Genomic DNA, 23,474 nt, shown 5'->3' on the forward strand with positions numbered 1-23,474 from the left:
ACCTTGCACGTCGAAGGCTCGGGGCTTGACTCCGGCCCGCTAGAGAAATTTTTTTTTTTGGTCGTTTTGTTTGGTTTTGTTTTTTTCTTAAAACGTATTTTCATTTTTTGACGGGCTTAAAATACACCGCTAGACTAATTGCAAGTTCATTATCAACTTTTATTACTAAAATAATTAATCCACGAGTTAGCCATAGGAATGGCTAACTAAATTTATTAAAGATAGGGATTACTTTGGCCGCCTTCCATTTGCTTGGGAAAATCCCAGTTTCTATCTGTTCTTAATGCTTGATAATTAAGGCCAAACAATACCACTGGCCACTTTAGATAACTTACGCTTTCCTTTCGTTTACAAATATTTCACTCAACAACTTTTAAATCGTTTTGACGTTTGGAGCTAGGAAAACGAGACGAAGATAAAACAACGGTTTGAAATTTATTTTTGGTATCTTCCTTGCCAGGTCAGGGCCGATAGTTGTAAAAACGATTGTTGATAGGATCAACCAGTTCGTTTGCAGAAATAATTTTCGATGTTTCGACTTTTTCCTTATTTGCGCGATGTTACCCCATCTTTTGCGCACGTTTCCTTTGCTCATTTCCAGATTATCTCTGAAATACTGCCGCTTAGCTACTTTAATGGCATTATTTGTCTCATACCTTTTTCTTTCGCTAAGCGGAGTGACCTTGTCAGATATTCTGTATCTAAAACACCCACATGAGAAGGAGACTAGCCTCTCAGTTATCCTGCATTTTTCCACAGGCAGTATTTGTTATCACAACCCAAACAATGATTCATCGGTTCCCATCAAAATCAAGTGCTCATTCCCAGAAAACCTTTGTTTCAAATTTGACAAGAAAACGGAGGATAACAAACAAGTCACCATTCAAGGATGTATATCCGCTGATCAATGCAGACAGTTTGATGACGAACATTTGCAATGTTGTGAGGGAGATCTTTGCAATAATAGTAAGTGTCATGGTTATAAAAACGAAAAAGTTATTAATTTACTCGCACTCTAAGATTTTTACAATGTTGCAAAACAGAGACAAGTTGGTTCAAAATTTTAAATCACGATGATAATGAGGAGAAAACCGATCGGAAAGCAAATATGGTGTACTCCTACTGAATTTTTTTTCTTTCTTCTTTTTAATTGTTACCTCCTTTGATTATAATGCTTCTATTTCGTAACTTGTAAGTCTTCGGCCAATCTCAGCTACGGCAGGATTAAGGTAGGTGTGTTTCAAATGTTGTTCAGTGATGGCACAACGGGTTCTTCGTGATACACGGTAACTCTTCGGCTATTTGAATCTGTGTTTACCCAATTTTAAGGTAACGGACTCATTTCATGAGGTGTTTTTGCCATACTTTGTGGTTGCACAAGTTCTTTTATTCGTGTAAACGCCTTCTCATCACGAATGTATCTTATAATTACAGAGGAGACGAGTGTTTAAGCTCAGTTAGCCAGCTAAGACCATGAGGTGTTTTTGCCATACTTTGTGGTTGCACAAGTTCTTTTATTCGTGTAAACGCCTTCTTATCACGACTGTATCTTATAATTACAGAGGAGACGAGTGTACAAGCTCAGTTAGCCAGCTAAGACCCGCTTTTGTCCTCGCCGAAGTATAGTAGACAAGTTCCACTGTCAACAAGTGACAGTGTAGTAAGAGAAGAGGTTTTAACATTATATAAGCTCTAACGTGTCTGTAACTCTTTTAATCTGACCCGCATATTGTTGGAAAAAACTTCCCCACTTCCATTTATAGTACAGTACCTTTGATTACAGTTTGATATACTTATTTTGCTTGCAGTCATAAAAACCACGACTCCCAACAAAGTTATTTACATTTCACTTGGTTTCACGTCCGCTATTTTGCTGTTGTCGGTTGCTATTTTCGTCTGGTGCTACCGAAAAAGTAAGGCAAAGACCATTGAAAGGTTTGTGGAGCTATGCTAATGCGTAGCTGGCGTTTTTTTGTTTGCTTCTTTTTTCTTTTCAGTGGTTGGTAAAGTAAGAGATTCATCCGCGCTAACAGCTGAACCGAGGACAAAAAAAAAACGATAGGGAAGGAGGCGAGGGGAGAAGTAAATAAGAAAAACATCCTATACTCAACCCCTTGAGATTTTTAAAACGCCCCTTCCAGTTTTTGTGAAAGGATGGTGTGACATGTTTTGAGGTCTGACGTCAGCCGACAAAATGTCGCGCCAAAGTTTTTTGTTTACGTACCAGGCGCTGATTTCGAAAATTCACTGTACGCTTTCGGCCAATCAGAAAAGAGATAGTGAGTTCAGTGTATAATAATACATGTAAACAGAATTACGAACAACAAGTCACGACAGGAATGTTTCAGGCTCAAACACGAAAGTTGCCAGTGTTAGTTCATCACTGGGCACAAAATAAGGCATTCTTATGGCATTGTACAAAAAGAGTGTGTTTTCTCAATAATAATTATAAAGTCTATTGTTGCGTTCTTAAAGAATACATAAAATAATTTATGTCCAACCACTATAAAATATCTGATGCGGTATAAACACAATGAGATAGGAGAAAGCCAGTAGGAGTAGATGGGAGATTTGCTGCACATTTTTTGAGTCGCTAACCTGTATGCCAGAGACTTTTTATGGGCGGTTTCCGGTTTCGGTCATTTCTTTATTGTGAGCGGTGTGCCCACATCTGTTTAGCGCCCTCTCAAAATTCAAATGTTTGGCGCCAAACATTCATGTTTGAACCCACTTTGAACCTATTTTCTCGTTACTTGTCCACGGTTGGATCGAAACGACGGTATCACAGCTAGATGGGACATTTGCCGCACATTTTTTTTTAAGTCCCTGGCCCTTATCGTGCATCTCCCATAGTCCATCATAGTAATGCCAGGTGCTATTGATGGTTACAGCTCCTCTATAGTGCCTCCAACTCAGATATTAGATGTATAACACAAAGTAGGGAAACGATAACCTTATAAGATGTTGATTTTATATAATATATAGAGAAGTATAATTAAATTTATTTAAAGTTATTTAATAATTATATCTGAAATTGCCAGCTATTAAAATTTATGATAAGCGTACAAGCCTCAGATATATTTTTTTTACATCAGGTATGATTATTTACAAGACCAAAATTCAGCAGGAAGTTTATTCAAAGAGCTTATGTTTTGCACACAGTATGCTTTCCTGCCTGCCTTTTTGAGATTTGTGCAAAATGTGTGGAAGGCCAATGCAGGAATTTTGGTCCTGGTCTACTCTGCGTGCATGAATTTTTTTTTCACTTAATTTTCCCTTGGATGAATTTTTTTGTACCTCGCCCACCCCCCCCCCCCCCAAAAAAACTTTTCTAATGGTCCGTACCAAGGCACAGTCGCTAACCTGGATGCCAGAGACTTTTTACGCGCAGTTTCCGGTTTCGGTCATTTCTTTATAGTGAACGGTGTGCCCACATCTGTTTAGCGCCCTCTCAAAATTCAAATGTTTGGCGGCCAAACATTCATGTTTGAACCCACTTTGAACCTATTTTCTCGTTACGTGTCCACGGTTGGATCCAAACGACGGTATCAGAACTCGCGGGTGTGCGTGGATGTCGCCAGAAGAGACAGTTGTCATTTTAATTGTTTATATACTGATGTAGCGAAGACCTCAATAAGCAATTTTTCTCGAGGAGTACGTTTTAGCTTCGGCCATTATCTATAATATTGTGCTCAGCGTAACAATCCGGCATTCTTTTTTTTCATTTTTCTAGGTCACCTTATTCACAAAAGGAGATTATTTCTCCTGACAGGTGGGAAATTCTGCCTGAGCAAATAGAGTTTGAGGAAGAGCTGGGGAGAGGAGAATTTGGTGTTGTTTACAAAGCAAAATTTAGACAGAGAGATGAGATTGAGGTGTTGGACAATGCGGAGACTTCAAAATGGCCTGTATCATCCACAAAGAAGGCAGCACAGGTGGTGGCTGTCAAAGTTTTACATGGTAAGAAATACCGACTTTTATCCTCATAGACAAAGGCCAGCATAAAGTCTTAACTGCCTTTCAGTCCTCTTCATACTACTTACTGTAAGAACCCTTTTGGATTTAAATAACTCTCTGGGAACTTTAAGATCTCAAAGCAAATTTAATCAAAAAAAGAAAACTTGACTCTTTTCGAAGACGTGATCCCATGGCATTAAAACAAATTACACCACCTAAAGACATTGCATTTTTAAAATCGGGATTGTCTCTCGTTGGTGAAGAGCACGGCAAAGTTGGAAGTGCAAGTAATTTGTGGTTTCTTTATTCACTATGTAAGTGTGAAAAAGGCTGTTAAGTTCCAAAAAAGTAGGTTTAAGCCTATTAGCTCTAAACAAATGCATCTCTTACGAGTTTACCTTTCCCCAAAACCGAAAAAAAAGTAAATTGATCTACAGAGCCTGAATTAAAGCCAATAATGAACATAAGTTTAAAAAATGCAGCCTGTAGTCAATACATGTATGACAACTCTTTCTGAAGGATCGGATGCATCTGATGATTTGGTCTGCCCTTTTTGTGATCCATGTTGCCCAGTTTACACCGCAAGTCATTTGATAATGAGGAGAACTAAGTGGAAGAAATTATGAAACTGAGCTGCGACATCACCATGCTCACGTCTAGACCCAGGGGGTTTTCTCTTATTAGAAGCTATACAAGTGTGAGCTGGGCCGAAGGACATGGTTTTTAACTCCTTTATGTGTGAAACTGGGAAAAGATTTCCACGATTTTGGAAAAACAGATAAAACGTGAAACAGGATTCGGTTTTGCTCTGCTCTGTACCAGGTCTGTATTTATTTTATTCTATTTTATTGTTGATTTATTATTTATTTATTTATTTATCTATCTATCTATTTATTGTTTTTTTTTTTTTCATTCGCCTTTTATGAACAGCGGTTTAGGTAGTGAGGGAAACCACATAGTCACATCACACCACCACCCGAATTTTCCAGGAGTACCTCCCGGGGCTGCTTCGAGGGTGCAGTAGTAAAATAAAAATAACAACAAATGTCTGAATATTTCTCGATATTCTATTACACGGTAGAATGCATCTGTGTATACCCTTGTGCATTAGAGGATGAGTGGGAAGCGTTAAAAATGGACGAATATGTTTTTCAAATGAAACATTTTGCACTGAGTAATGCTGAAAAATAACGATAATAAAATCAATGTCATTTTATTTAATTATCTTTAGATAATCCATCTGAAGCACAGAAAGAAGAGTTCACGTTTGAGATTGAACAGATGAAGCTGTTGGGTTTACATAAGAACGTTGTATCCATGGTTGGATGCTGCATGCTTCAGGAGAAAATGTTCCTGGTTATTGAATACGTTCCGTGTGGTGACCTGGTGACGTGGCTACGCCGCATGCAGAAGAAAAAAGGTAAGGACATGACCAATTATACAATTAGTATATAGCGAAATTATCAAGAAACAGATGTAGGGAGACAACATTACGAATATATTTTGGTACCGTCAGAACATTTTGTACAACTTATTTAAGCAACTGCAGTTGCTTGAAAATTATAAAGGCATTTAATGATTACTAAAAATAATAATTAGATTTTTGTTACTTGCTTGATGTTTAGATCACGGAACTTCAAGCTACTGCTGACAAAGAGGTTCTGAAAGATCAGGGAGAGACCAGAGATCATGTAGGCTTGTATATAAATTGTTCCTATAAAGATGGTTAAGTTTAACCCAGGATTAAGCGAAATTTTAAGCGCGGTTTTCTTGCTAAGAGAATGTAACTCAAGCTTACAAAATACTGTTGAGCTTTTACCCTGAGACACAGTAATGGTTTACACAAAATTTTTCTCTAAGAAATGCATAGGAAGGTAAATACAAAAAGTGGAACAAAATCTTCATCCTGTATTAGCGCTAATCGGCCTTTTAGGGACCGGGCCAACATGTACAGTGCCTGTTTGTTTTATGTCTGGTTGACCTAGCTATCTAATCTACCCATCCGATTGTTGTTGAATGGTTTACACGTAACGTAATCATAATTCAACATAAAGAATTATTCATCCTTCTGAGTTTCAATTTGGTGAGCTATTAGAGCAACTGAACACGTGTATTTCTACAAAGTTTCAGTTCGAAAGGGTTCTTCATTTTGTGACAGAACACGTTTGAGTATTCTAATATATTGCGTGACGCGACAATAATTGGCAACAAAAGTTGCTTCCGAACATACGTACATTATTTATGTGGCTTTGGACGGTTAAATTTGTAGCGAAATTTATTTCCCAAATTACACTCAATTTTCTAACGAAACATTTTCGGCCAATCGACAGCATAAAAAAGAGTTATAAGCAACTGATTCAGCTTGCTTGCACTGGAAACTGTTCAAGTTGAGCCCTACAATGTATAGTTCAAGTGGTGAGGATACTGTTTAGTGTTCAGTTTTTCAGCAAGACCCTTAAATTGCTTCTTCAAAAAGCATATTGGAAAGGATCATTTAAATCGTTCTGTAAATATGCAAAACAAAGTAGATAATGAACTCCTCAACTAAATGGAAGGAGAAGTAGCATGACCATTAGACATGAAAAAAATGTGAGAGAAAAGCATCATTTAAAACAGAAAACATCTGCATATTGCTAATATAATTTGCTGTAAAATAATTCATCATTGGATTTTGAACCTGGGAGGCAATCGATAATATCGTTAAAATAGTTAAAAACGATAGCGCTGACAATTGATTTTCTGATATCGGTTTTTATCGATTGCGCTAGTCAGGTGTAATATGCAAAAGTTGTCTCCTTATCTAATGATCCGGGAACCGAGAAGCGCCTCTTTATGATGAAAGAATTAGTTAACTATAAAGACATTTAGGAAAATCAAAGAGAGGGTTGGGGATCAAGTTGGCCTACCCCAAAGCTAAATTTGGTATTGAAGATTTTACTGATCCAAGTCTACTAAAGATCCGGCTGCCTCACTGGTTTGTCGTTGTGGTTGTGCCTTCACAAGTGTTTCTTATACCACAAAACGTAATCATGAGTTAATCGTCAAATTTATTTATTTAGACTAAGTAGGTTTTACCTAGATTTTAAAATTCTCTCATATATTTTTGTCCTGGTAGCTGTAGGTCATCTGGTTGTTGTTGAACATTAGTCTTTAATTCACCGAAATTCTAAATGACCATTGCCTAGAGTAACAACAGAGTGGAAAATCTGAGGTATACTGGACCAATAAATTACGTTTTTTTTTTTGTTTTTTACAAAGGAAAGTACACCTGCTAAAGATCGGACAAAGGTGGAGCAGCGGACGAACGAGAACATGGAATTGACTTCGTTATCAGAAAAAATCATTAATGATGAGGTCCGACAGGACCTGGCGTCGACCCTTCAAGGCCATCTTGTATGAAGGAAATACTTAAATATTTCATTTTATTTTTCTTAAATTCATTTATCGTTATCAAAAGAAAGAAATGATGATGTCCGACAGGATCTGGCGTCGATTTTTCAAGACCATCTTGTAGAAAAGAAATACTTAACAACGTCTTTTTTTTCTTCTTAAAATTAATTATATTTAACGTGGATAACGCATGCAGACAATGTGGAAACTTGCTGAAAAATAAGCAACAATTTTCCGCGAAAGAGAAATTCGACATCTCTTTCTTTAATTTATTCTATTGACCGTGCTCCAAAATAAGCTAACGAAAAAAAACTCTAGGAATCACTTGCTGAGCCATTGACTCCATCACAATACCATCCACGATCTGTCTGATGCCGAAGAATTTTCAGTTGTATGTTAATGTAGCTTTATTACTTGTGGCGATGGAAGGTTCTTAGAGCAATCTTTCTGGGTCACGCCTATACCAGAATACGATCAATCGAAGCACCAACGCATGCATTCGATAAATCTTTGCAGGTATGACAAATGAATCTACATGCATATTTTGTGATTTAAGGGACCGGTCATCATTATTTATCGCTGGGGGGGGGGGGGGGGGGGGGGGCAGAGGATTTTAGGGAGGAGCAGTTTTAACTGAGAACCCAAAAGGAGGGATCGCTGAATACTTTGGAAGCATTCAGAGAAGGAACCAATCAAATTTGCTTGGAAAATGAAGACATGGCGGGACGGGGGGGGGGGGGCGGGAGGATCGCGAAAGTCATCAAAAGTTATTAGGGGGATCACTTCAGTGAAGTAACATTCAAAGGGGGGATCGGCTAAATTTCACCTTGTCTAGCCCCAAACCTTCCCCCCCCTTCCCCCCCCCCCCCCCCCCATTCCCCCCAGGCGATAAATAAGGACCTGTCCCTAATTTAAAAATTACTTCCGCGCCCTTTTCAAAAACCGGGGAGAATTTTCCACCCAGTGGTACAGTCACGTTTTCGCTGAGATTCTGGGTACTCAACTGAGGCTCAACAAGCATGACTGCTTTAAGATGTTTCATGGTGTTGTTGTCAATTTTTGTATTATGTCATTTGGTGATTGCACCCATCCGAAGCACCAAGAAACAATCGCTTTTAGTCATGTTCTTCCTGACAAACCCTTTCATCGAAAGGACGGGAGGATTGATCTGTCTTCCCTTCATGCACAGGAAGGACAGGAAAGCAAAATTTCGACTAAGGCAAAGGAAAAGAAGACACAAGTGACCATGGAAATGGCCTCATTGCGCCAGGATGACGTTACACAGGACATGGCTTCGGCCACTCACGATCTGTCTGATGTAAGAAGAAAGTGTCTAAGGCCACAACAACACGAATCCGGACACGGTGAAACCGAATACTTCATTTTTGCGTCAACATAAATTCGTAGTGGTTTATCCGGTTTCACGCATTCACACGAATACGCTACTGCGGTTTGCAATTGCAACTGCACTCGGGCCAGCGGTGTGATTTCACTGGCCGTATATGATTCCTTGTTCAAGTGCTTTAGGGTAACATTTCATACACTTCTCAAGTGGGAATGTCAAAGCGAAATAACTAGGTAAAGGCCGGTTCATTCGTCCCGAGCGAAAGTAGACAGAGGGTTTTGGCCTTCCCTTTAAATTTTTCAAGTTCCCATTTAAGCCTGGACCCGAGTTTATGACGTAGCTGATTTAAAAATATCCGGTTTCAGTCGTCTTTACGAACTCGCTAAACCCGACGAATTAACAAAAAATTCCACTCGGTAAAGGGGTTTCAATGCGGTCTCGGTGAGCCGATCTACCGTTTTCGTGTAGATGGAAGGCCGATTCGTATTAAAAAGCGTGCGGTTTCAAAAATATCCGGATTCGTCTGGACGGGGCCTAAGCCTTACAAGTTTCCTTTTCTCACGTAACGAAGGGTGTAATGTAACACCCTTCTTCTCTACGTGCGTTGGTTAACGTTAAACGTGACCTTTAGGTGGAAAGATAGCGCGTTACACGCGACCGTGACATAAGAAGTGGAGCATTGTGGTTTGCGAACGTTAAAACATTTTTGCCCTTAAATTCTTGTACTGAAGTCTTGTTCTTGTGCCCGTGAAATTTCATGGTTTTTGCATAGGTACCCCAAGCTCAGAAGTGAGAATCGTAGTAGTAGTAATCATGTAGTTTCTAGCGTATCGCAATTTGGGGTCACAAATGGAAATATCAGCTCAGAAGTCTGTCTAACGTCAGTTGAGGCGAGATTGTGTCACAAATTTAAATATTGCTGGTTTACATATACGTCATCAAAAACTCAAAGGAAATAATTATCGATCCTCCTGAGTTCTTAGTTTCATGAATTATTAGAGCAGTTAAAAACTAATATTCAGAAAAATTTTCACTGCGAAAAGGTTCTTCGTTTTGTGATACAGTACGCTTAAATTTCTAAGCTTTTGCGTGACGCGGCATTTACATGGTAGCCTGCGAGTAAGGTCTCCGGGGCGCTCTGGCGGCGGGGCGGGAAAAGGAAGGAGAGCTTGCAACTACGTCTCTGGAACTTGAATTTTACCTCCAATTCGCCTGTGGCTCGCCGTCGACTGAGCTGTCAGATTTCCGCCAATCAGCGCGAAGCGGAAACGAGCGCGTTTGTAAACAAACATTGAAAAACACGTGCCAAGGGTAATGGCCTCATTACCAATGTCATCTCCGCCAATCAGCATTTCGCATCAACTTATTTATTTTCTAGAGACGTAGCTCCAAGCTCTCCTTCATTTTCACCCTTAGCCGCCAGAGAGCCCCGAGAGCTTGCTGGCAGGCTATTTACATGGCGGACGAGAGAGCTGCCATGAAGGCTGAAAAGTGACTCTGTTGGGGGGATTTTGCTATCTGAATGGTCATTGTATGAATGTCAATGTTAATGAGTTCCTCAAGAGATGAATTCACCCCTAAGTAGCACAACTCCGTGACACATGTTTCTGTTGGTTTCCGGCCGCCATGTTAGTGACCATCCGGATGGGCACCAACATTGCGTCTCCATATAAAGCTCTATAAATGTAGGTAAAAAAATTCTCCGAATTTCTCGCGCTTGAAAAATTGCACCAACCTGAATCTTGCCGAGGGCCTTTATATATTTACCTTCTTTCATTTCCCAGATTCTAGACTTTACCTATTAAACGGTTTTGATTTTTATTTTAATAGCATGACAGTGAATACCAGCAATAGCGTTACATTTTTTCTACATGTAAATGTGAACTCCATTTTCTTTAATCATTTAGCAAAGTTTGGCTGATGAGTATGAAGTTAAGGGGGACGAATATTCTATGCACCAAGACCAAGAAGACATTGCAGTGTGTCCGCAACAAAGCAACAAAGATGCCGTTCTTGAAGTGATCCCATCGACTTCCACCGAAGTAGATGTAAGACGAAAACAAAAACACCATATTTCAAGCTAAACCAAAAATTTGATAGTTTTTTTTATCAATTTAATTAGGATGAGGAATTCAAAGTAACTGACAAAGAACTTCTAAACAGGCCAACGACATCACAAGGAAAAACTCAAGCTTCTGCAATGCCACTTTCAACTGAAAACCTAGAGGAGTCAGACGAGGATCCTTGTGACGTAGAGGAGAACTTTTCTACCAAACAACTGTTTTCACTTACCTGGCAAATCGCTAAAGGAATGGTAATTATCTTTGTTTTCTGGATAATGTTGCTGGGATTCTGGTTCTGAGTATAACTTGGAAAGAAGAATGCAAAAGTCAATATTTTATAAACATGAAATAGATGGGATAGATATATTGGCTGTTTTTCTAGATATGAGTACATTAAAATGGCTTATATGGAAAAAAATTTTCTTTTCAGTCGACCAAGTTTTGGCTGGATCAGATCAGTGCCGATATTTACTTTTCGTTTGTATTTTTTTCATCTATACCTAACTACGTAATGTTCGGCGTACCCCCGTTATTATGTTTTGAGATCATTTTAATCGTTTTTTCGTTGCTTATTTGTTATTAGAATCATCTCGCCGAAAACAATCTTGTTCACAGAGACCTTGCTGCCCGTAATATTCTTGTTGGCCATGACAACCAGATTAAAGTGTCAGACTTTGGGTTGATGAGACAAATCTATGAAGATGTGCGCAGCTCAGCGAAGTCCAAAAAACTTCCTGTAAAGTGGATGGCCCCAGAATCACTTTATCAAGGCGTTTACACGACCAAAAGTGATGTGTGAGTGATAAGTTTTTCCGCTCCGTTGACAAGGGAACTATTGAAACATATTGTTACATTTGTCACGGCGAATTGTTATGAAAGCATGAATAAGTGACTTTGCTGACTTCTTTGAGATCCAAATCCGACGTAAGTTATTCAAATAGTAGAATGATGAACTGCAACTTTTCGAAATATGTTCCGTCATAGAGACATTGGCATCTAACCACGAGTCAAGGTTCCTAGCGACAGGCACAGGGTGAATGTTGGTATTACCTACGCGAATATGAGTGATAACTACCTTCTCAGGTTTTTGCGGTGTACCTATTATAAGAAGTTCAGTTTTTTCGTCATTTAATTTAAGATTGTCATGCAACATTCAAGAACAAATATCAGTAATGCAACTTTCCAGTAACTCTCCAACATTAAGTTGATCGAGCCTGTCGTTTGGGCAGAATGAGATGTATACCTGCGTGTCGTCAGCGTGACAATGAACCGTAGGAAAATGATGTTTGATGATCTCGAAGAGTTTGCTCGAATACAGAGTAAATAATAAGGGGCCCAAACAGGAACCTTGAGGGACACCACATTGCAACTCGAATTCCGCGGAGAGTGTCTCATTGAGGGCTATTTGCTGAGACCTTCCGGACAAATAAGACAAAAACCAGGAGAAACCTTTTCCATTTATACCAAATGTGAACTGAAGTCGATGCAGTAAAGTCTCGTGATCGACAGTGTCAAAAGCCGCACTTAAGTCGAGGAGAAGAAGCAGAGTGACACGTTGATCGTTCATTTGAAGGAGGATGTCGTTAGTGACTTTGAGAAGTGCTGTTTCTATGCTGTGTTTGGGACGATAAGCTGATTGCAGAACAGGGAAGAGATCATTGCTGAATAAATAATGTTGAAGTTGCTTGGCGACTGCTGTCTCCACAAGTTATGTTATTTCTGACGAATGAGCCCGCGAAGAAGACAGACATCCTGCTAGTTGTAAACGTTGGATCTCTAGAAAAGAGATCAAATCAGCCAAAATATAAAGAACAAGAACGAGAAGTCCGAAGACTACAGCAAAGCTGATTTAAAACAACGTGTATTGTTTTTTTAATAACAATATTTCGGCTGGCCATACCAGCCTTCTTCAGGTTTACAGATGTTACTGAACTTATGTAGCAATCACAATATTATATAGATGGAGAATGTAGCAATAAAAGGGAGAGGCGGAAATGACGTACAACATAAAAACTGGAAAGGAAAAATACTAAGGATATGGATTACAATTATTCATCACGGCGGTTTAGGCCATGATATTCTGGGATAGCTAGGTTTTCCTGTCCGTTGATTCTTTGTATGAAATTGAATTTTGGTCGAGCAATGTTAGCCTCTCAACGGCAAAATTTATTGAGGGGTTCCAGTTCGCTTCCAGTGAGAGTAAGCTCCGGCTTCTCCGATGCTTCCTATTCAGCCTGCGACGCTTAAGAGGAGCCGGAACCTGAACTGATTTTTCATCAGGATTGGTCGGAAAGTGTTCGTAGATCGACTTGGAGAGAACTCAAAGCGGTTTGTCTTGCCTTACTAGCCTTCGGGAGCCCTTTACATAATCAGTCTTAGGTTTTTTGGTATTCTGACAACCATAACGTCTAATCCATTCTTCGCGACGGCAGCAGGAAACGCGACCTCCTAGATTTAGCCCCAGTTGTTTTTCAAATTTGCTCCCATCATTGTATTTCGTTCGAGGTCAAGTGGATCCCTAGGGACGTGAACGCCAGTGCGGACTGTATCTGCAAACTCGTTGACTTCGATGGTTACGGCCTCAACGATTCCGTTTTTTTTTTCAAGGGCTAAATCACCTCTTAGGTCCTTACACTATTTACAGGTTCGCCTGTAGCTTCAACGGCGAGTTGCCTAGGCTTAACTCTCGATTTTTTCAGCCAGGCTGTTAGGCTGTTTATGCCTTCGCTCTAAATTGGAGTTAGGACGACAACTGGCTTGGCCCACAGGTTTGCCTCATTGTCAGAGTCATCAGACACATTGGGCTCTGCCGCGCTTACGGGAACCCTTGTTCCTCCCCTATGGAAGTCAGCTATTTTCTGGAATGTTTCTGCTAGAGATGGAGTACATTGGAATAGTTTTGTTGTCGACTGGGTTTTATTGCCTAAGTTCCAGGGGTTATTTGTTCCGGGGAAGGCCCGTAATTCCCTTTTCAGATCCAGGCCTTTATTTTTTGGGGTCATAGCGCTTCGAGTTTATTTTCGGCGCCCCAGACCTCCCTCGTCCCTGGCGGGCTTCTGCTCTACGCCGCCTGACGGAAAGTGTTACCTGTGCCTCTACACGCGTGTTATGCGTACCTTTAGGTTTGGACCCATTGGGTTTTTGACCCCCCCCTTCCGCCCACTCTCCTCTCACTTCCCTTTTCCGGTGTTTTAAGCTCGTTTTTTTTTAAAAAATTATTTTTTATTTCGTGCTCCTCACATTTTCTCTCGGCTGTTTACGGTAGTAAATGGGCTCATACCATGGCGGGTATCCCCTCTCCCACGGATAAACCGATTATTGAAGGGGTTAGATGTGCTTCCAAAAGGATTTTTGGTTTGATGAGGTCTCCATAATTAGGGGGAATTATATTTTCGTGAGGGTTTCATGATCATTAAGGTTCTCAAAAGCAAGAACGACCAACTTTGTAAGGGCGATGAATCGGAGTGATTTTTTCGGAAATGTTGGGCCCTGCTTGTACCTTGCCCGTTTTTCCATCCTTCTAGCTCCAGGGATCTCATTTTTAGGCCCATGTCTCGCGGGAACAGCTCCTTTAAGTTAGTTTCCCAGGACGAGCCTATCAGCCATACCACAATTAGAGAGGCTTTTCGCAAGGACCTGAGAAGTTTCGGGGGTTGACCCTTCCACTTTTGTTTTTTTATTCCTTGCGTTCGAGAGGGGCCACTTCCGCTGCTTATAGTGGGGTTAGTGACAGTGTGTTTTAGTGGCTCGGCCGCTGGAAGTCCGTTCTAGCCAAGGACGTCTACCGATGATGACCTAGAAAAAAGGCTTTCAGTTTCCTGGGCTCTAGGAGCTTTCATTTGTCATTTCGCCCAATACTTTGTCACTCTACGTACTTTGTAGGGTTGGTTCTCGCCAAGCCGTCCCAAAATAAACTTATTTGCCATTACGTTTTGTCTGTTAATGTTGTGTAGTGGAGTCAAAATATGTTATTTCTGACGAATGAGCCCGCGAAGAAGACAGAAATAAATATTTTGACGGCACGAGATACAACAGGGCCTGGGTACTAGGCCGGGTGCACCATGGGTAGCCATATCGGGGGTATATAAGGCTGCGTATATCACGTGTACGTCATCTAGGCTTACGAACCACCCTCTCTTTGGTTTTTCTTTATTTTTGTTTTATTTATTTTTAGGAGCAACATATTCTCGATGACATTGTAAAGTCCCGTAGGAAGGGCTTTGAGCTTGAGCCTTGGTTCCTACCCAGATTTCCTGCCCGCATTTTTTCCCTTCGGGGTTTTTTTGGGCAGGTTTTTTCTGGCCTCCGTCTGACCGCATTTACTTCAGTTTGTAAGCGGTAGCTCAGCTCTGCTAGTTTTCAGTTTTTTTCCGTTTCTTATTTTATGTACTTGTACAGTCATCTCAGTTTTTGCACCTGCTCCTTTACTTGATATATTTAGTTTCTATGTATAGAAACTAGGTCAGCTGTCCAGGAACCGCTCTTTAGGAGGCGACATAAGTCTCGTTTGATGCAGTTAGGTTGCAGGCAATGTTACAGACTTCTAGCCTGGGTCGTTATCCATTTGTTTACTTTCAATGTCCTGCCCTAGCCTTTTATGGCAGCCTTACTGGTTATTGGGCTACGTGCCTTGTTGGGTACATTAGTGGAGATAATTCCCAGTTTTCCTGGCACTCAGCCTCTGTGCTCCTGAAGTATTCCCGGTCCCAGTTATCCGTTGATCAGAGTTTTATTAAATTTCCCCAGCCTAACTGGCAGCCTAACTGGCACTAAGCCTGCGTGCTTCTTTGGGGGACTCAGGTCGAGATCGACCAGTTGTAGCAAATCTCTCTTTTGCTTAGCCTCTGTGCTCCTGCCGTGTTCCCTGTGCCAGTTATGCGTTGTCAGAGTTTTATTTATTAGTTTCCCCAGCCTAACTGGCACTAAGCCTGCGTGCTTATTTGGGGGATTTAGGTCGAGATCGACCAGTTATAGCAGTTTTTCTTTTTGCTTAGCCTCTGTGCTCCTACAGTGTTCCCTGTGCCAGCTATATGTTGTCAGAGTTTTATTCATTAGTTTCCCCAGAATAACTGGCAGCCTAACTGGCACTAAGCCTGCGTGCTTAACTGGGTGATTCAGGTCAAGAGCGACCATTTGTAGCACGAGTTTTTTCTTTTTGTGAAAGCTAGTTTACGAGTGTTGTACATTAGGTATTCACCAGTAATCACCTATTATTGTATTTACATAAGTACTTTGTAGGGTTGGTTCTCGCCAAGCCTTCCACGTACTTTGTAGGGTTGTTTCTCGCCAAGCCGTCCCAAAATAAACTTATTTGCCATTACGTTTTTTCTGTTAATGTTGTGTAGTGGAGTCAAAATTTGAGGCATATACGAGGTTACTCACAGGTCTATAGTTCTTAAAGATGGGATCGAGACCCTCTTTCTTTAGCAGTGGTTTAACAAAGCGCGCTTTCAGATAAGAGGAAAATAGCCTGATTCCAGTGAAAGGTTAATTAATTCGTAATCGGAGGAGGTAATTCATCAAGACACTCAGGAAAAGCTTAGTAGGAATGGGGGCAAGAGAACAAGTCGTCTTTGTAGATGATTTGATTAGTTCATGAACCTCGGTTTCAGAAAGAAGACTAGCCTGCGTAGCTGGCGGTATTGTGTGGGTGCGAGATTAAAGTTTTGGCTGCGGAGCCGTGTTCCAAAAAAAGGGAGTAGGGACGAGGCGGTTGAAATACCGCCTGCCAGAAAACCCCGGTATTTTGAATAGCCCGCACACCAGTGAGCGGAGAAACGGATTGGTCGAGAGCAATACATATGTCAATCATGTTAGATGAGCCTTCGCATATATCCTGATATATTTCAGGTGGAAAACTGGAAAAGACGTAAGTGATTGTGGTTTCCCCTTTAAAAAGAGCATAATTGATGACCAAATTGCCGAAATTGCGTCTTTAAACTTCACAGCACTGTAATTGTCTTTATTTAGCCGTAAGAAACGAAAGTCAAAGAAAATTAAAACACTTTACAACTGCATCTGAGATCAAATCCTATAAGGAACACCTACAGAAGAATAAACCACAGGAAATGGTTACTCAGTATGCATGTAACAAACCAGCTTCATGATCTTTTAATGGCAAGACTAGTGTGGCAAACAGATTTACTCAGTCAAAGTTTAGAATGATACATGCACTGTGTAGTGCTAGTAACCTTCGCGCGAGAGCCGAGAAAATGAAAAAACCTCTGTTCAAGCAAACTCACAAGGTCACGTTTCACATTATCACGAGCTTAGGAGTCGTGTTTAGCCTGTCAACGCTAAACGCTAAACGCTAAACTGTCTCGCGCGAAAATAATCGGAAGTTTCAAATTGCAGGTTTCTCTTTGATTGGCTGATTTAATTCGGATCAGCTAAGGTGATAAAAGTGGGCGGCATTCGAAAAATCATGGTTCTCTGGCAGGCGGTATTTCTCGTGGCTTCGCCGCTCGTGACGGCTCCGCCGTCAAATCTCACTCGACTATATTACAACGGCTCCGCCGCCAAATCTCACTCGACTACTACACAATACCACCAGCTACGCAGGCTAAAAGAAGACGAAAATCAGAAAAAGAGGGGCCTTCAAGTGCAAAGTGGGATTCGCTAATATCGGAAGTGCTACCTTGGCGAGCAATCTCCAGCCGAATGGAGTTAATTTTGTCACGGAAGAACTTGCCAAAATCTTTAGCCATTAATTGATTAAGATCGGAATGTAGAGGGAGACTGGCACACTTCGACAGGTTAAGCAATGATTTACATGCGGTGAACAGTTTCCTCTGGTTGAGACAGTTTTCAATTTAATTTTTCAATTACATCCAAAAACTCAAAAGTACACGCATTTTTGGGCTCGTCCACGACAAATAAAAGGAGTTAAGAGATAAACAGGGAAATAAACAATCTAAATGCCGTGAATCTGTACATATTTATAACCTCTTTTTTTTTTTTCATAGTTGGTCTTTTGGTGTTGTTCTTTGGGAAATGGCTACCTTGGGTGAGTGGACGGTAATTTTGCAGTTTATTGCTGTCATGTTAAATCTGAGGTGACTGACAAATCGAAAAAACATTTTCCATGGTCTATGACTCTTATCGACAGTAGAAATGATGTCAAAATGTTGAAAACTCATGTACGACCCGCAGGATAATGGTTTCACACCGCAAAGTTTTGAGCTTACTAGGGAATTAAGCTAGGGGACCGTGCCTGAACCCACCTGCCCCCTTTTGCCATGGTGGGATGTGACTTAACTGTTACGATTGTTATCAAGGTTACTGTTACCAGGAAGGGCGAAAACAATGTTTCATAATGTTTCATTTGCGGCAAGTTTGAATTTTCTTGTTTGATCTGGGCACTGTTTTAATTGATTAAGTGCTGTGAGACATCTCCTAGTTGATAACCGTATGTGACAACACATATTAATTTGCGAGCATTTCAGTGATGACTGGAAACGAGAAGCCTTATTGTTAATCACCCTGCCTTCTATTATTACACATTTAACTGCATTGGCTATATATCAACAATTTTTGCAAAATGGCCTTATTGAGTTTATATGAGGAGAAGTGACAATCGACTAAGGCATCTTTAATAGAAATCTAACTAATGGAAAATTGCATTTATTCAGTTGCCGATATGTAATCATTTTGTTTTCTTTCTCGCAATCGTCAGGAGGCGTACCATACCCCACGCTGACCAACTCAGAGTTGTATCGACTGCTCGGTACTGGTTATCGCATGGAAAGGCCTGACATGTGCTCCGATGACGTGTACGTTTCTTGATTAGAGTGGTCTCAGATTTAACACATTCCATTTTTCTGTGCGTCTGCTCAGTTACATTTCACACCGAACGGTGCAGCATACGAATTCGTCAAATATTTTAACGCCTTCTTTGATCATATTAAATACTGACCAGACGGACGGCAAGGGAAAACTTTTGTTAAGATCCTCACTCTTTGAACAAGGAAACCCTCCAAGCTTTATGGTCAGTAAAGGCATCATTAGCAGTGATCAGGTTAACCTCTTTCTTGGGGCCGGGGGGAGTACTCGCTGTACTGGGAAGGCACCCCCTAAAAGGGGTACCTCTCTCAGTCTTCTGGTGTAGGAATTTTGGTAGTCGAAGTGTATGAAAGGGTAGGGAAATCTGTCATTTCGGTCTGTAAAATGACTTAAGAGGACCAGATAAGATTTTTTGGCTGTGAAAAAGTCGAGAAAATTAAAAGAAACTCATGAAGCTAAGAAGCCTATATATTCTACTAAAATTTTTCTTTTATTCCAATAGACCTCTTTCGCTTAAATGTTTTGTTTTCCCAATATTTGTCATATCTAACGATCCAATTTCCCTGCGACCTCTTTTGGGAAACCAAAACATACAAGCTATAAAGAGGTCTATTGACACTGTCTAATAATTGACTGGAGCTCTTCTAAGCATTGAATAGTCCTTTCTTTTTCTATTCATAACAGATATGAGCTGATTACTGAATGTTGGAACGAAGACCCTTACATTCGTCCCAGTTTCTACCGTTTGATCGAAAAAATGGAGGCGATAATGGAAAGGGATGCACCATATTTGGATGTAAACAAACACAATGAATATCATCCGTGTTACAACGTGCCACCTGAAGCTAGTGCTGATTAATATGGAGAAGAAGGAGCATCCCCAATAATCGGACAGTTTAAGACGGAACAAGTATAGACAGCTAAATGCATGTAATGAACTTAGAAACTAAGCCAAGAAAATACTGAAAGAATTAAAACTAACAAAAAAGGAGCTTTAATTATAACAAAAAATAGTAACAGTAAGGCCATCTAGATCTAATCAGGAGCCCATCATTCAGGAATGTAAACCTCCCTTATAGTATTTTTAGATTTTTACTTGGCTATTTATAGATTAATCTTTCACGGCACGAAAATAGAAAGCGGGACTGAGTAGGATTTCTAGCAATCAGCGGATACGTTCAAAGAAGTATAAATCGATTAAGGTTCTAACTGAACGACAGGCCTTAAAAGTTAGGCTCTATCTGAGAAGATCAACCGCCATGTTGGATTGCACCGAAGTTTATTTTAGAGCACAGCGAATTTTTCGTAAAAGATTGGCGTAATGTCTTACCCGACTTACCCAGGTCTTTCACCGACGATAACGGTTGTTCATGCAATGCAAGAGTTTGATATCTGGTTGCTAAAACGCTCCTCATTCAGAACGTTGAAAACGTTTGGGCTGAAATAATAATTTTGTTAAGTACCCACAGATTTGTCACATAATAACCATTTAGTTTCTCTACGGGCTCAAGATTGGAAATTAAAACAAACTTTTTTCATGTTTTTTAGAAGACAGTTATTGGGTTAAGTACCCTTCTTAAAATACAAACCAGCGTTAGCTCTAGCCTCCGATGAGATATAGTTCTATGACCAAAAATAACGTATCTTAACAAAAAAAAAGAGAGAGAGAAAGAGAGAGCCTTAAAAAGGAGAAATACTTTAACGAAAGGGCCTTAAATATCCATCTTGGTAATTTAGGATACAAAAAAAAGCTTTGATCATAGCCCCAGCATTTGTACAGTGAAATCTCGCTTAGAAGCCCCCGGGTTTCAGGGCAAGATGGGACAAAAGTTTTTGTGGGCGTCCTGTGGCTTTAAACTCTTAATAGAGTATAGGGTGACTTAAAGTCAGTAAATGCATAAAAACCTTGCAATGGTTGGAATGAAGAATTACTTGTCTTCTATATTCACTGGCATTCCTCCATGCACTCCGCACTCCCATGCTTCGGTGGAGTTTCAAAGGATTTCCGACTACAAGTTACCCTGTATTTATTACTGTCAGTATTGTAAATTATAGACGGAGGGGTTTAAATAAGAATCTAGGGATTACATATTTAACTATTGTTGTGATGCTTTGCAAAATCCTTATGAGATTTGTAGAGACTGGCTGAAATACCTGTAACGCTATCAGTATGATAAAAATAACATTGTTCCGCACTTGACTTGCTTTATACTTTGGCATTTCTCGTTTCAAATTAGTAATCATGTAAATGGTTTGACCAAGGAATGACTGCATGACCTGATAAGTCTTTAACGTCGCGGTATTCCTTTGTTTGTCCGTCAGTTAATTAAGCCATGGTGCCCTTGGGTCATTTTTTTTTTTTAAAAAATAAAACGTCCTTTGTCATAGTTATATATTTCATTTCATTTGTCGGCAAATTGCAAGTTACAATAACAAACAAGTATTCGATACACCCTTGCCATTGTTTCCACGTTGTCTAATTGATTAAACCAGAAACGCCTATAAGATGCTTGACCTCGGTGGAAATGAAAGACCATACATGTACGCTTTACTCAAGTGTCGTAATTTTACTGGCTGATCACCAATCACGTCTCAATAGATCCCTTTTGGCCATGTGTTAAGTGTCCTGACGCGTTTTTGGTGCTGACCACAGAGAAAACGGGCTCTTGAGATTAGATTGGCTGATGACAACAGCCGCAAAGAATCCAACAAACCAATCATAGCTGTTATAACAACGCCGAAACAATCAACTTGCGCCATGAAAGCAAAAACGAATGCCGTTTGAGTGCAAGAAATGTTTGAGCCAATTTTAAGCGCAGTGATGTCAAATCAAGCACACAGTCAATGGAAGGCTACCCTGGATGCCAGACGTCTTCCCGCTCATCAGCTGCGATGGAGAAGCCAAGAGCGAAGTGCTAAAGTGCTGGCCCCAGTTGTTCAAAACGTGGATAAAGCTATCCACTGGTTAAATCTCTATCTAGTGGATAACGCAATCAGTTTCCCTAATACTTTTCCACTGGATAGTGATTTATCCGGTGGATAGCGCTATCCGTCGTTTGAACAACCGGAGCCTGGTCGGCGAGAGATTATATTTTCTCGCAGCTTCGCGACTCGCTTTCGCGGGTTCCAATGGGAAAAAAACCTCTGGCATCCTGTGTGGTGAAAGACCAAATAACGTTTTGCAAAGACTTTTCTGGGTTAATGGCTAGAAGAAGGCGTTCTAGTAAAACGCGTTAATTATATTTACCTCTTTAAACTATTATATGAAGTAATTTTCCACTTCTCAGCCCTAAATCCCCGCCAGTGCACATATGACTATATTTTGGCTGTCTCATGGTATTCAGGAAACTTCAAGGATCCAGCGTAGTCTAAGAGAATAACCTCAACGGAAAGCTTCACTTACCCAATTTTTTTTTTTTTTTAACCAGGGCGGGGTTGTTTAGTAAATCAGTTCAATTCACATTTCAACACAGGCGGCCCAAACTCAAGTTACGAGGAAAGGGTGTAAAGTAATTTAGTACATACAACCAGGAGCCGATTACTTATATCGGCTTCTGATGCCATAGGATACTATACGCGCTGGCGGTGTGCGTCACGTGATTCGACCAATCAGAATGCGCTATTTGTAATCAAAAAGAGAGATTTTCGCGCTTGCAAAGAGTCGTTTTTAGAGTTGTATATGGTGAAATTTTCAATTTATTCCAAGCTTGGATAGGCAAAATTTCGACATTGATACCGCCGTGGAAAGTTGTTGGAACACTTTATCTTGATAGTAGTTACGCTACTTTTAAATATTTTGCTTTCTTGAGAGTTTGATACAAGTTTGAATTGCTCGGTCATATGTGGAAGCCGCCACGATGATTCGAGTGTTATTTTCGCCGTTCCTCTTGGATTTAGTGTTATTTTCGCCGTTCCTCTTGGATTTATTATTGGTTACTGTTAGCGGTTTTATCGGATTATTTTGGTCATCTCGTTAGTTCAACCTTTCTTCTTTGTAAATTTTGGGGTCTACTCGGGTCTATCCCTGATAGTTTTCTCGTTGTGAGGCGTTGAAAATGTCTTGGATTGAAGAGATCGTCTCAGCCATCCTGTCTCAGCCAAGTAGCACAAGTTTCGGAAAACGGGCTGAGAAAACATACCGAAACGGAAGCCGACGTGAAGCGAGTAACGCCACCAAATGCAGCGTTCGTTCCATTTTTAACCAGAATAGGTAAATAAGTTTGAATACTGGAAACAAAACATTTTTCATAACGCAGTGCGGAAACTAAAAGCGTATCTCCAAAATGATTTGCATGCCCTGTGTGCTATGAGTATGCAAATCGTCTTGTAAACTTAAGCTTACGTGTAGGGAATATGATTTGTTATAAATCTCTACCAAAATACGAAACCGTTATCGAAGATCTAGACAACATCATACAGCGTTTTAAAACTGTGAGATTAGGTTTGTAACAGAATCGATACACTGCGCTCACTTCAGTGAACGCACAGACAAGATCGTGGATTATTTCTGCGCGCGTAGCTTTGGTGAAATTCCCATTGTGCTGTAGCTGTTCGGCTCTTTTGGTCTGACAGCTGCTTTTCCCTCGCCTAACAGAAGATTTATTTGCGCGTAAGGAATAAAAACAGGTACTAACTGTTTGCAAAATAAAATATTCTTGTCGATGAAAATAAAACTGTTACCTTGCTCTTTGCTTGCGCTGCCCTTCCGTGCCCGGTAATAAAGTCCATCAAACACTACTAATAGACGATTTTTTTAAAATTTATTTAAGCAAATCCAAGTATGAACTACAGATGTCTTTTACTTTGAGACAAAAATATACATATTAACACAGCGGAAGCAGGAAATCGCCACCTAAAATAGGCTAAAATCTGACCTCCGATCACCTCCGAATCGATCGCGAGGAACTTATTGAAATTTCCTTATGAAGCCTGCAATA

General features: G+C 40.3%; 2 protein-coding genes across 2 annotated transcripts in view; both read left to right on the forward strand.

Moving 5' to 3' along the window:
• The window catches only part of LOC140949852 (uncharacterized), a 218,276-nt gene that overhangs the window by 47,043 nt on the left and 147,759 nt on the right, over positions 1 to 23,474 (forward strand). The gene's annotated exons all lie outside the window — the stretch shown is intronic.
• LOC140949425 (tyrosine-protein kinase receptor Tie-1-like) lies at positions 10,821 to 19,396 on the forward strand. The gene is made up of 5 exons (XM_073398585.1): positions 10,821 to 11,006; positions 11,339 to 11,550; positions 17,721 to 17,761; positions 18,431 to 18,527; positions 19,222 to 19,396. Exons 1-5 carry the CDS (start codon positions 10,893 to 10,895, stop codon positions 19,394 to 19,396), a joined length of 639 nt encoding a protein of 212 aa, XP_073254686.1. The 5' UTR covers positions 10,821 to 10,892.

The sequence above is a fragment of the Porites lutea genome, chromosome 10 (genome assembly GCF_958299795.1).
Source record: "Porites lutea chromosome 10, jaPorLute2.1, whole genome shotgun sequence".
Classification (NCBI taxonomy): Eukaryota; Metazoa; Cnidaria; class Anthozoa; order Scleractinia; family Poritidae; genus Porites; species Porites lutea.

Excerpts from the sequence above, each read along its gene's own strand:
- LOC140949425 (XM_073398585.1), top strand. The coding sequence starts at position 10,893 with ATGCCACTTTCAACTGAAAACCTAGAGGAGTCAGACGAGGATCCTTGT. Across the intron at positions 11,007-11,338 it reads GGCAAATCGCTAAAGGAATG|AATCATCTCGCCGAAAACAA; the intron begins GTAATTATCTTT and ends ATTTGTTATTAG. Across the intron at positions 17,762-18,430 it reads TTGGGAAATGGCTACCTTGG|GAGGCGTACCATACCCCACG; the intron begins GTGAGTGGACGG and ends CGCAATCGTCAG.